This window comes from Numenius arquata, chromosome 3 (genome assembly GCF_964106895.1).
Source record: "Numenius arquata chromosome 3, bNumArq3.hap1.1, whole genome shotgun sequence".
Lineage (NCBI taxonomy): Eukaryota > Metazoa > Chordata > Aves > Charadriiformes > Scolopacidae > Numenius > Numenius arquata.
In genome coordinates, this window is record NC_133578.1 from 16,099,109 (window position 1) to 16,112,591 (window position 13,483).

General features: G+C 38.1%; 1 protein-coding gene across 1 annotated transcript in view; it reads left to right on the plus strand.

The window, feature by feature from the left end:
- The window catches only part of GYPC (glycophorin C (Gerbich blood group)), a 35,604-nt gene extending 24,101 nt beyond the window's left edge, over positions 1-11,503 (plus strand). The window contains exons 2-3 of the mRNA XM_074145410.1: positions 3,054-3,104; positions 5,659-11,503. Of these exons, the coding sequence (XP_074001511.1) occupies positions 3,054-3,104; positions 5,659-5,855 (248 nt within the window). The 3' untranslated portion in view covers positions 5,856-11,503. The remainder of the gene's footprint in view (positions 1-3,053; positions 3,105-5,658) is intronic.
- Positions 11,504-13,483: the final 1,980 nt, after the last annotated feature.

The following is a 13,483-nucleotide window of genomic DNA, read 5'->3' on the forward strand; positions in this document are numbered from 1 at the left end:
TTTCCAACAACAGGCAATTTGATTTGTGTGTTCTGTTCTTGATTTAGCCGACTTGTTCTGATGGCCAGAGATTTTATGAAAAACAAGTTTTCCCACAATCTTTTGATTTCTGCATGTCATGGTAACCAATGGCACCAAATAACAACACTTTCTAAACACTTTCAGGACCAGATTGTAGCTCTGGACAAGGGCCAGTATAGCAGTAAGAGGAGGTTTTCCAAGGACAGTTTAGCAGCAGATAACACAAAAGATGTCCTTGAAACAAAGGAAAATAACCAAAACAGGTGTAACAGCAGTTACTGAAACACAGAACCTCTGAGTGCTCTGCATGCGAAGAGCAGAATAAAGAAGGTACGAGAAAGACAAAGCCTGCAGCCATTGTTCAGCTAAAAATTCCTCCAGTATGCTGGATATATTTTCTGCCTCAGAAAGTGAAGACTCAGTCCTACAGTACTGCAGTGTATTTCTCATGTAGACTGAGCTGAAGTTAAAGAGCAAATGCTGAGGTTCCTGGCCAAGCATGGATTCCCAAGTGGATGTTGTCCCATGTGGCTGTTGTCTCACCCCTGCTCTGGGAAGGTGCCCTCATTTCATGAGCACATGCCTTGCATTTCCTTCAGTCATGTTTCATGAAGGGTGATACTGCTTCAGTCTTGAATGACACTGATACCTTCCTCCCTGCCTAGCAGTATTGTGATATTGCCATGAATCACATAGCTATTTTTGGACATAGTGAAATTTCAGGGACTGTCAGACAGGCACTGAGGGTCTCTCTCTCTGCTCCATCATTCTTGCTCTAAAAATCATCTAGGGAGCAAACCCTGGAAACTTCTTGTCATTGGTGGTAGCTGCAGTGTCCTGGCACTCTGGATGATGCAGCAAAAGGCCAGCTGGGAGGACAGGAAGCACTTTCTGTGGTAAAATGTCGACCCACAAAGAAGTCAGACTCTCGTGCTTGCAGTAAAATGGGAACTGTGATGAGTGAAGTCACATCATGCTGTTAGCAGGTTGCTGAACAGCACAGCATCTTCAGCTTAACAAATCAGTGCCGACTACATGGTAGCTCAAGATGGGTCCAGTATTCTTCTGAAAACTTAGAAAGTACAGTATGGAAATGAAAACTTTTATGATGATACTGTAATCCATTATCAAAAAACACTTTGGTGGCAAGTACTAGAGATAAGGCACCTGCTTGTTATCTGAATCTGAGAGGCACCTGGGAACGACAGAAAAGCAGCAGAGAGTTACTCACATACCTTTTTATAATTAAATGGATAATGATTTGATCTGGAATTAATGTTTGGAAGCAAGCTGTGTGGCTAGGGAAGCACTTTAGAATTCACACCTTCAAGTATGTGATTGCTGTAGAGGAGCCTGCCTTTTTGGCATGCAGCATATATTTGGAGTATAAAGGAATACAGAACGGTTTGACCTTGAAGCAATTAATCTCTTCTGAGGCACATGGGTTTTGAATGGACGTAGACATAATTAGAGTTTTTAAATTATACAAGGCATGCTCAATCTTTCCATCAGTGTGTAGCTGGAAGAAAATGTGGGAAGGATCTCTGGGCAAGAGGAAAGGACTCCTACTTTCCATAAAAAGCATCTCCCATGTTTGGAAAGAGAAGGATCCTTTAAATCTCAGTTCTTCTCTGTTTATTGCAATTTGATATAAGAGACCGGACATGAGTAAGGAGAACGCTGCTGATACTGTCTTATCCTTGCATCATCTATCACAGATTTAGCAAGAGGAAGTCCAGATATCAGCCATAGTGCTACTGTTGAGTTTATAGAAGGATTTGGAATTACTATATTTACTTTTTCCAGAGAACTTTTCTACCCACTATGTTTACCAAAGGGAAATTAAAAAAAGATGTCACATAAAGCTACTTGCTATTTGGAAACCAATATCATTTAGAATTGTATAAATAGTACAATAATAAACAAAGAAAGGAGTGTCCTATCATACTAGCCTGGAACAACTCTAGGAGTTCATCACCTTCTCAGACATCTACATAATTCAGAACTAAGTGGGCTGATACCAATAGCATGAAATGAGCAGAAAACAAGATCAAAATTGTACCCTGATCAACTACAGAGAAGCTAGTGAAGAAATGCTTGTCTATATGAATTTACTTTCATTTAAGGTTTATATCAGATAAAGAGAGAAAAATCCTCACTGATTTTTAGGATTTTTTTTTTCCTCTGCCTTTTAAGACACTTTGGCTATTTATTAGTTGATTTAGACATTTTTAGTCAGTGCTATAATTAAGATCAAAATGTAATTCAAATTCTAACTGCTCTTTCAGCAGTTTACAACTTTTCAGACCAATTTCTTTCTTCTTAAAAGAACATGGTCAGGTACTTCTCTTTTGCATTTAAATCGCAAAGTTATCTTTTTTTATAAATTATAATCCAGTAAAATACATAATTTGATTTATCAGCACCTAATTCGGGCTTACTATAAGTGACAACTGCATTTTATACCACACACATAACAGGCTTGCCTTGATTCCAAATGCAGGTTTAAAAGAGAACAAATGCTGAGATTAAAAGCAGGATATTGCAGATAAATAAATACTAATTGAAATCAATAGAGCCAGATTAATTTACATCAAATCAAGATCCAGACCATACAGACCATATTCTGAAGAGCCATAAATGGGAAAATAAATAGGCACCAACATTTTTTCCCCAAAACTGCCTTTCTGAGAGTAATCACAGTACCTGAACACTCTTAATTTAATCATTCACTGGAGGATGTTACAGGTAAGTGCTCATAATAAACAGTAGGTGTTTCCCTGAGGGCCGTGATAGTTTGCATAATGTGCCAGCTATTTATTTTCCAGTGTTATGGTGACAGAAAACTGTTACAGTACAGCTAATTCTAATGAGATGTTTTGTAAATGTCTTTTGCTAATGAGAGATCTTGTTTAAGTTCTGAGTTTCAGAGGTTAAAATAATACAGCACCACCAGTACAGTCACTGCTGTTACATATGATCCAATTCCTTTTTTCTTTAATTAACTTTTGTATGTTCTAATCTATTTATAGATGGAGACATCGAGAGCCCCACAGCTGGAGCAGATGTGGCTGTTATTGGAGGTGAGTAGCAGACCGTATTAAGCAGCACGATTAGAATTGAAATAGCAGGTTGGTTGATGTCTTGCATTTTGCAAAACCCATACTTTGCTGACAAGACAACAGGAGCGGCACAATTAGAGTTAATTAGGCCAGTGGGAAATCTGCTCCCAGAGGAGCTATTGGCAAGATAACGAGATGAGATAATGAGCATAAACCATATAGTGAGCAGTACCACCCCCATCCATTTCCTCATTTTAAGACAAAATACCTAAGAGTCCAGCAGCAAAGTCAACCTCTGATTCTTCATTATTCACTGGGCTAAGGTTGTAATTTAATATAAAAGTGGTGTAGCACCTTTGATTTGAGCCATGCTAGCTCATACAGCTCACCCTTTATTTTTACAGAATATACTACGGTGCATTTCCTGGTGTTCCATTAAAGCTTTCTCATGCATTTAAACTAGATACAGTTGTCAGAATAAATGAGCAAAGCTATGTTCACAGAGAGAACCTGCCTTTTTATTTTTATTGTGTTTGTTCATTTCCATGCTAACGCACTAATTTCAGTCATTCACAAGGGGGTATACCAATCATTAGTGCAAATTGGTGAGTTTCTGCTATATTTCCCTCAGGTCCCATCTCCTGTAACTTTAATTTCAGCTTTCTATGAACAAGTAGCAGGTAAATTGATTTGTACTTAGTCCCTTAGGCTTATTAATATTGTGCTACATCCAAAGCCTATTAAAGCCTCTTGTGTCAAGGGATATACCAGTGAGGTCCTAAAAATTGATGAAGCCCCCACTGCAACTATGATATTATTGTAAACCTAAAGTTCTTTGTATAAGCAATTTCATTTCTGCTAGTGGTAACTTCACTTTCCAGAACTAGGCACTGTAAAATCTGTGGGATAACATTGCGGGCATATTTTTTAAGACAGTTATCATTTTTATTTACCCTGTTAATGTTCTGTCTGTTCCCCTGTTTTCATGCCAATAGGGTATCCCCACTTGGTTTACTGATGCTGATAAATCTAAAGCTTTGGAGATACCCACTTCTGCCACAGATCTTGAATACAGGGGACAGAAGAGAGATACTGTCTGCATACCCCTCATTGTGTCTGCAGAATAGTAGGCATTTCCAGGGAGCGATTCATCTGACCAAATGTAGGAATTCAGTTCTAGAAGTGGAATCACTCACACACACACCATCCATTGACACTAGAGGAGTCATACAATCATAGAATACCAGGTTGGAAGGGACCTCAAGGATCATCTGGTCCAACCTTTCTTGGAAAAAGCACTGTCTAGGCAAGATGGCCCAGCACCTTCTTCAGCTGAATCTTAAAAGTGTCTGATGCTGGGGAAAGCCCAAGGGGAGTAATTCAGATGGAGCCTCCTGAACTATAGATGCCTACAGTGAGTCAGATTAATTCCTACTTACTGCATCCTCACAGCAGCTTCACACTCCACATAAGGCATTTTCCTAGGAATGTCCTGTTCTGGTGCTTTTTATTGTGTGCTTCTTTAATGTTTGGTGTACTCTTGGAGTCATGTGAATATAGAATCAGGTCAGTATTATGTACTTGTACAGAATCACAGCTAAAGAGTTTATAAGCATATCCCAGTTGTATTCAAAAAGTGTTAAAAAATTCACCCAAGTTAAATAAACTTGAAAATATTTCATGTTTTTTTAGGATTCTTAACTCAATATCATCTGGAGGGAAGGGGATACTGCTTGTAGATTTTAAAAATGGACTTTTCAGAGATTCCTCTCTTTTATAGAATTCTACTTTTCATGGTAGAAAAGGGAAAAAAGGAAGAGGCTCTGGGAAGTAAGGAACCACAGTGTTCTCTGCATAACCACACCTGGAACTTGGATTATTTACTTTCCTTCACTAGGAGTACTTCCATTCACCATTTAGTCCTATGCGTATTTGGATTACCTATGGAAATTTTTGTCCAGTCAATACAATGCTAGCCTTAGTCCAGGAGACAGGAAAAATCTACTCAGAATCCCTTCCTCTTCCCAGGTTTTACTTCCACATTCATTACAACCAGACTTTCTTAATTAGAACACAGCATGAAATGGCAGCTTGCAAATACAGAGCAGTACTGCAGTTGCATGGATCCTGCTATTTGTTGAATGTCTCCTAAGAAATATTCAGTGCCCTGAACTCCTGAAATTGAGTACACCTATGGAGGCAGGGCCAGGTTGCCTCCAAACTCCTCTGGGTTACTAGAAGCTTGAAAGAAATCTATTTGTTTTCCTTTATGTTCTCTAATTTCTCCTCATTTTGTAATGAACTTTTAGCTCCAATGAGTTCAACCAAACCAAACCATTGATTTGAAAGAAAGCTAGTGAGACTTTGACCTGCATTCCTGCAGTATCTATACCCCTTTTTTTTTTTTGTAGTGTCAGATTCTGTTCTCATTCTGGCCACTGCAACATGCCCATTGCAACATACGAACATCTTATGATGCATGGGCTATCAAGTAATTCAAGTTGTGATGTCTGGCTGTGAGATACTGCTCACGTTTTATGACTGACAATACATTTAACCGGTCTCTTTCCTCTAGGTGTGATTGCTGCAGTGGTATTTGTCCTCATTTGCCTGCTGGTGGTGATGGTCCGGTACATGTATAGGCATAAGGGCACCTACCACACCAACGAGGCAAAAGGAACTGAGTTTGCTGAAAGTGCAGATGCCGCTTTGAAAAATGACCCCGCTCTCCAGGAAGCAGTGGATGAGAGCAAAAAGGAATACTTCATCTGAAAGGCAAGATTTTCCATGGAGGCTTCCCCAAGGGAATAAATCAGAAATGCTACATCAACAGAAGTGCTAAGAGGTGGATAATATGAGGATACAGGCAAGCATCCTGATTGAAAAGTATTTCTTTACTTTTGTTGTGACTGGGTTGTTTCTTTTCCTCTACCGGTGAAGAACTAAATGGCAGACACTTGCCTGTTGATTTTATTAGCAACACAGCTGGTCACAGTTGAAATCAATATCAGATAAGAGGAAACAAAATCTCTGTATGAGTGATACACCAAAACCAGATAAAGATAGCAAATGTCAAGACTTGACATTTGGTGAAAATAGCAGATGCCAATGGAAAACATCCTCTTAGAGTTAATGATGCATCTTATGCTGATATGATACAGATCTACCTGAAATTGAATTTCAAATGGTCACAGAACAAATATTAAACTAGATAAAGCTGATGTAGCTGTAACAAAAATAGCTTTGTAGCCCAGATATCTACCCCTTCCCCTTAAATGTGCTGTTTTTATTGGCACAGGGGAGTTTGTTTTGTTTGGGGATTTAGATTGGGATTTTTTTAATTTTTTGAATATTATATATATAAAAGTCAAAGACACTTCAAAGAAATAAAACTGTTGGAAAACATGGAAAATGTGAAATGAAGAATTTATTTCTAACTTGCTCTGCATGGCAGCTTGAGAACTGCAAATTGTTGGCCTTTACAGTGTAGTACATAATAGTCAGTAGACTTACAAATATGATTCCAATTAGTTGGTAGGTTCCCTGCATGCATGCGTAAAGTAGACAGATATTAAAAGTAAAGCATCTTGGTTTGAACAAGCCTTTTTAAACAATGGAGCTCAGCTAGATTTTTTCAAGTAAGATTTTTTTGCCTGAGTATTTATTTATTTATTTTGCATTGGAAAATTCTCTTGAACGCCCACTAGCAGAATTTTGGATTTTTGCAGGGAGGGGAATTCAGTTCAGGTGCAGATACTGATAAATACATTACAAATGCAACAATAAGACTGCCAGTATGAAGAAGGTTGCTCATCTGCATCCCACTGGCTTGTATTGATGTCTCCCTCCGTATGGCCTCTGTATAGAATTTACATCATGCTAGGTAAGAGAATTACACAGACCATCAATGCTTTATTATAAATAAATAAATAGATTAGTCATGGTGGGTCACATGAAAAGATCTTCTTCCTCGCCTAAGAATCAATGGTGATGAGTTTCTTTACCCCAGTAAGTTGGTTTCCTAATTGAAACCCACAATTAGCTCCGGAAATAGGATAATTGTTCTCTGCACCTGCTTATCCCCAGCTGTGATGGTGCCCTGGACTACTGAAAATAGAGTGGAAGAAAAACACGATAACAAATAAGACACTGATGAGCTCTGCTCAACTTAATATGTTTTTTCCTGTGTTTTCATCTATGTATGTGTGTATATATATATAAAGTCATCTACAACTGTGCTTTCAAGACATTGTTGCTGGTCACTTGTGCTCACTTCTTGGCGCTAAAGCTTGGAAAGCTCCTGGACTCCAGTATTCATTATTGATATTGGCCACAAAAGTGCTGTAAGAGAAGACAGATCTGAAAAAGAAAAGACTCTGAGGAACTTAGTGTAGAAACAGGGTATTTTTGTCTTTTCAATCACAGTCTCAGTCTTCTCTCAGTAATTGAAGGAGATGGACGCTGAATTATTTTTAAAATCCTGATAGATTTGATTTAGAATCTTAAATCACCATGTGTTTGCATTTTAACCAAAGAATATCAAAATTGTGCCAAATTTACTATATGCTTAAGATATTTTTTGTAACATACCATTGTACAAACACATTGTATTCTGTTGCTATTGCAGTATAAAATGCACAAAACCCAGCACTAGCAGAGCTCAAATGTTTTGATATTATGCACCTCACTGTTTCCTTCTAAGATACATTACTATTTTAATCTTTTTACTACTTTTGAAAAAGGAACCTGTTTTATTTTTCTAAGACAAGTGTTGGAAAAATTCACTAATCTTAGCTGTAATACTGAGTTTGTAAAACTGAAGACCCCTGACCCCCCAGTTCAATAAAAATGTAATTATTTCCTCTAAGGAGAGGGTAAATGGGGTGACTTGAGCTCTGCTGCATCTCCCACGCAGAGCGTGGGAACACAAAAAACTTTCCTTGAGTGCTAGGAGGACCTTTAGAGGACTACCAGCCTTTTGTCCCCCTTCATATGCTCGGAACCAAAAATGCAAGTTTGGCCGTTAAAGAAAATTGACTTCAGAGGAAAGTGTGAGGGACATGGGGAATAAATTTCTGTCTCCCTCCCCAGTCATGAAAATCTGGTTTTTGCAACTTCAACCTGCTGATTATAGTTAGACAACTGTCTCATATCTGATATGCAAGAGACTCTGAACTATTGTTTTTGGTGTGTGTGTGAGTCTTTTAATTATGGGGTGGATTGAGACAGACTAACTGTCCACATTGGAACTACAGAGGCCAGATTTTCTGGTGGTATGACATGAGTTCGGTGGAGCCCAGCCAATTCTTACCAGTTCAGTCAACACCGGACTTCACGTCATTGCTTCCCCTAGCTCTGAACTTAATGCAACTACTGGTCTTTGGCTATATTCCTTCTTAGTAGCTTAATTAAATCTCTTTATCCCATTTTCCCTATTCATCTAGGCTGACAAACAGTCTAAGTGTACAGCAACAGCTTCCCTATTGGTAATGAGTCACTTTGAATATTTTCAGAGCAGTGACTCTGGCAAGAGCTATGGTTTCAGTTAGATTATTTTTTTACAGTGTACTTTGAGGTTCCAGGGCTTTGTGTGTTTAGAAATTACTCAAGCACGCTGAACAGAGAGAAGAGATGGTTTGTGGAGATTTTCTTTTATTTGGTTTTTTTAGGACAAATTTTGCTTTGTAATGAAGAAAGCTCATGACATCTCATGACTGGCAGACTCTAACGGCCTGATTCTGCGATTTTTTATTCATACAATAAGTCTAGTGTCTTGAGTCATTCAATTTAGTTGTAGAAAGAGTGTGTTACAAACTTCCTATAACTTCTAGGACTAATTAGCAAAACATCCTTCTGCAAGCAACATGCTGTGCTAAAACAAACATTGGGTACAATGCTGAGAGGTCTTGGTTGGCAGCCATAGCTTTTCATCACCGATGATGAAATTATTTTTACAATTTGCTTCCTGAATAGACAATTAAGGGAACAGTTTCTTTTTTCCCCTCATACTTTTATCCCAGGTCCTTCCACTGCTGTGGCCCATTGTTCTGCAGCTCTCTGGTGCTCCATCTCCCCAACCGTGACTACCATTCTTGTCTGCAGTCCCCCAGGCTCCCAGCTGGTTCCCCACTACCTTCCCTATGGTGAAGGATTGGCCATTTACTTTATGCATTTATTTATTTATTTATATCAAAGAAAATACTCTCTGCTCTCCAAGAACCAATTTTCAAAGGTTTTAGCTTTTGACTTCCAATCCTGTGTCAAATTTGATGAAACCTGCCCAACCTGACCTGAGACTGATTTACAGATTGATCGCATGTGCCATGTTTTCACAGAAAACAAGTCTAAAAATATTACTGCAGTCTCTCTAGTTAATTAAATGTATTGCTATAAATCTCTAGTGTTCACCAAACAAAGGAGCAGAATGACAGTCCCTCAAGCAACTCAGTGTCGTCCTGATGCCTTAATGCCCTGTGAAAGCTTGTTGAATCCCACTTTGCACAGAAAGCCGCTGGCCCATGTTTAGAAGCATAAGTCATTTCAATGATGTACAAGAAAGTTGTACATCAAAATGACCAATATTTGCTGGAGTCGGAAGAGAGAGGATAAATATGATCTTGTAGGAACACAAGACATCTTTTAAGGATATATGGAAATGACAAGGGTTAAACGTAATATTTCTGATTACATTGATGAGCTTTAAGAGTGGGTCCATGGAGCTTTCAAATTCTCTCCCTGAAAAAATTATATTGTTTGCAAAAGGAAACGAATCTCCTGTAAAACCATCTCTTCTTGTCAGGCTTTGAAAACAGGCTTCACAGATTCAATATTCTACCATTCTGTCTTAACACCCGGGACTCAATTTCTTCTAATTTTTGGAGGATACCTGTACAGTCCTCCCCTGCACAAAAATGACTACTTGCCAGTGTCAGCCCCTGTAGCAGCATTACAGCTCAGCAGAGCAATTTCTGTCCAAAAGCAGGCAGTCCCAAATATCTATCTGGCTACCCATTACTGGACCTGGTAGACGTTTTTTTCTGAGGCTTGGCCTCTATCATTCCAGGTTTTCCTGAGGTCCAATGTGCTGTTGCACATTAATGCAGTCCTGAGGAGTATTTAATCAGCCAGTAGTCCAGATAACTGTATATGATTTCTTTTTAGAACAGGACCAAATCACTTTGGGGGACTATTAAAAATAGTACCATAGGATGCCTTAGAAAGTCTACATTGATTTCTCTGTTAAATCAAATCTAGGGATCACTGGGGGAACACCAGGAAAATAAAAATAAAAAGGACCGTTCCCTTTCAGCAAGAAATGCAGACAAGGTGCTGCAGAATAAGTAGAATAGCACTACTAGCTACAACCTGCAAGGATTCCTTACAGAATACAGGAAACACAGAGTCAAGGTGTGAATCAGTAAAAAGATACAGAGGGGGAGAAGGCAATTAGATGCCAATAGAGATGGAGAGCAGTTTTTCGCCAAACAAAATAGATACTGCTGTTTGAAGAAATCAAAGTGTATATGCTGAAGGTAACTGCTGACAGCAAATTTCTTTGGATTATATGAGGTGTTTGAATTCCTTGCATGTGTCAGTCCAATCAAAAAATACTGGTAAATACATACCAAAAGAGTACTCACGTTAAATGTGTTAAGAGCTGTTTATTCATTTTCTAAAATCTCTCAGTTCTTCACATAAGAAGGCTTTGTGTGTTTAGAAAATGTGGAAGCTTCACAGCAGCAGTTCATATAAGACAGAAAACTAAAGAACCCCTTAACAAGCAATGAACACACATCTGATGACTGGAAATTTAGGTAGTTAATAAAGGAAGCTAGCAATATCAAAGAAAAACATACACGGTGGGTAAAAATTCCAACCACATTACAAAGAAATGAAATGTTTGTAACAGTAGAGGTCATTCTCTAGTTCAAGATGGCAATATTGTCAGTGACTAGAAATAAGGAATTATTCTACACAACTCTTCCCCTTGTGGTTGGGACAAAATCCCACTGAATTCACTGGGACAAGATTTTTGCTGACTATTTATCTTTTCTGCAAAAAATTGTATTCCCACCCATGTCTGAAAGAAACACACTAAATTAAAGTAAAAATATTTGTAAGTGCTGATCTTTCAGCATAACCTCTTGCCTTCACACCATTTTTCTGTTGTTTCAACCTGTATATATGAAGGAAAGTATCTGATACATTGTATTAAAGTCTATTTGAATTGCAGCATTGATATGACAAGAACAGACAATACAGAGCTTACTGCTGATTGTAGGTTAAAGCTGACTATAATGTTTGTATTTACCAAAGCTATTAATATACTGCTGGTATAAATCTACAATATTTTGAATTGGGGGAAAAAAAATATGAAGAAACAAATAACTTTATAATTAAAGTTGTCATTTTCAGCATTTAAAAGACTGTTCTCATTTTTGTTCTCTTCTAAAATACCATGAACTTTTACAATTGCCAATTATGTTGTTTTCATAAGAATGTTGATCAAAAAGAAATAGTAGGCTAGAATTTTTTTTAACAGAGCATGCAAACCCTAAAAGATATACTGCTGCTGTTTGCATTAAAAAAGAAAGAGAAGCTTTTGATAGATCTAAGGAGGAGTCAAACTTCAAGTAAGAAATCAAACAATAATTCTCTCTGAAGGAACATTAACCTGTGGATGGCAATGTGGACCTGTATACTGGTTTATTATCTAAGGCATGGTATTCTTAAAAATTCTAGGCAGGCTTATAAACATCTAGTGGGTATTTACTGATGGATGGCCTGACTTCCACCCAACTGCTGCCAAATGTGAATACTTTTTTCTGCATGCTTTGCGTACAGTTTCTCTTTTATCTTAATATATCCCTAGTTAAAGAATATGCAGGTGTTATGCCTAGCATAAGATGTATTGTAATCTTCCCACTGCCACCCCTTTTTTAGAGATCATTGCTGTCAGTGGGAAAACAAAAAAGAACAGTAGGTCTTTAAGTGATATGTTATTGGGTCAAAATGATGCCTCAAAATGGTGAAAGCCTGGAGAGTACCAGAGGGAGAGTGAATCATCTCAGTTTTTATATCCATAAGTGGAGAAGTTGTGGTAAGAACAGGTCTTCCAATGGGCCATTCATGTGCCATAGGACTGTTGGGTGGCCAGCAATAGCCAAATGGTTCCTTAGCAATGTTCTTCCTGGGATGACAAGCAGAGACATAAGACTGCTGAAGACTACACACTGGATCCTCCATTATTAACCAGCATATTATGGAAATTTGACCTAGACTTCATACCACATCTGATAATGGGATTCAATGTTATTGGAAGTGCTTCAGCAGCTCAAATCTGTGATGGCTTTTACTGTTACCAGTGGCACTGCCTGGCATGTAACTCCATGGACATAGGCCATCGGCTATTTGCCAAGAAATAATGAAAGTTGGGACCAAATTCATCCTTTACGGATGACCAGTAGTTGACAAGCTTACAGCAGAAACAAAGAACTGAGTAAAGGAAAAAATACCTAATAAACGGAAGTACATGAAAATAAGAGTTTTCTGTAGTATGTGCCATCCCATAGCAACGCCTTACACATACATGTGATTTGCTTCACACCTCTACTATCATCGGTGCTGAACCTAAAGCCTCAGTACAGGATATTTCGACTACACTGAGAAAGAAAAGTGTCCAGACTTTGCGGTAATGAACCTGCTCCCCAGCAAAGATTTTGATTAACATTTCCATATCAGTTTAAAAAAAAAAAAAAAAAAACAGGCTTGACACCTAACCTTTTGCAGCCAGTCTTTCTAGGACTACATGTAGAGAGGTTTCCTAATTTCTGATGCTTGGCTAACAACCAGGAAGACGTGAATGATCACTCAGTTTCCAGTATCTTGGAAAGAAAGTATCTAATCTCCCTGAGGGATTGGTAGCAGATTCACTTGAAAGCCCTTCTCAATATGACATATGGATATCCTGATAAAATGCAACTCAACACCACATTCTTGCTTACTGGGAACAATCATCTTTATTCATTCTAACACCTAATGGAGTGATCAATAGCATCTTAATAAAGCCCGTTGTAAGTCATATTTAACTCAAATAAGATTTTGTATTGTATTTCGATTAAATTACACTTTCTGTCATTCTTTACTGTCAATTTCTGCTTGCCTCTCCATTCTTAAATTTTTGTTTCACAAATGCATGTGTGACCCTCAGGGCTCTGCATACCTTTTCTAATATTCCTGTAATGTTATGCGTAAATACAGCCTTGTGATCAGAAATTCTTCTATAGAGCTGAAATATCTCCATTCCATTCTGTTCAGCAGCAGAACAACATACCTTCCAGAACAGAAGTTGAAAAATCAGAGAGATTATTACATCTCTCAGTTTTCTGGTAAAGGGATAA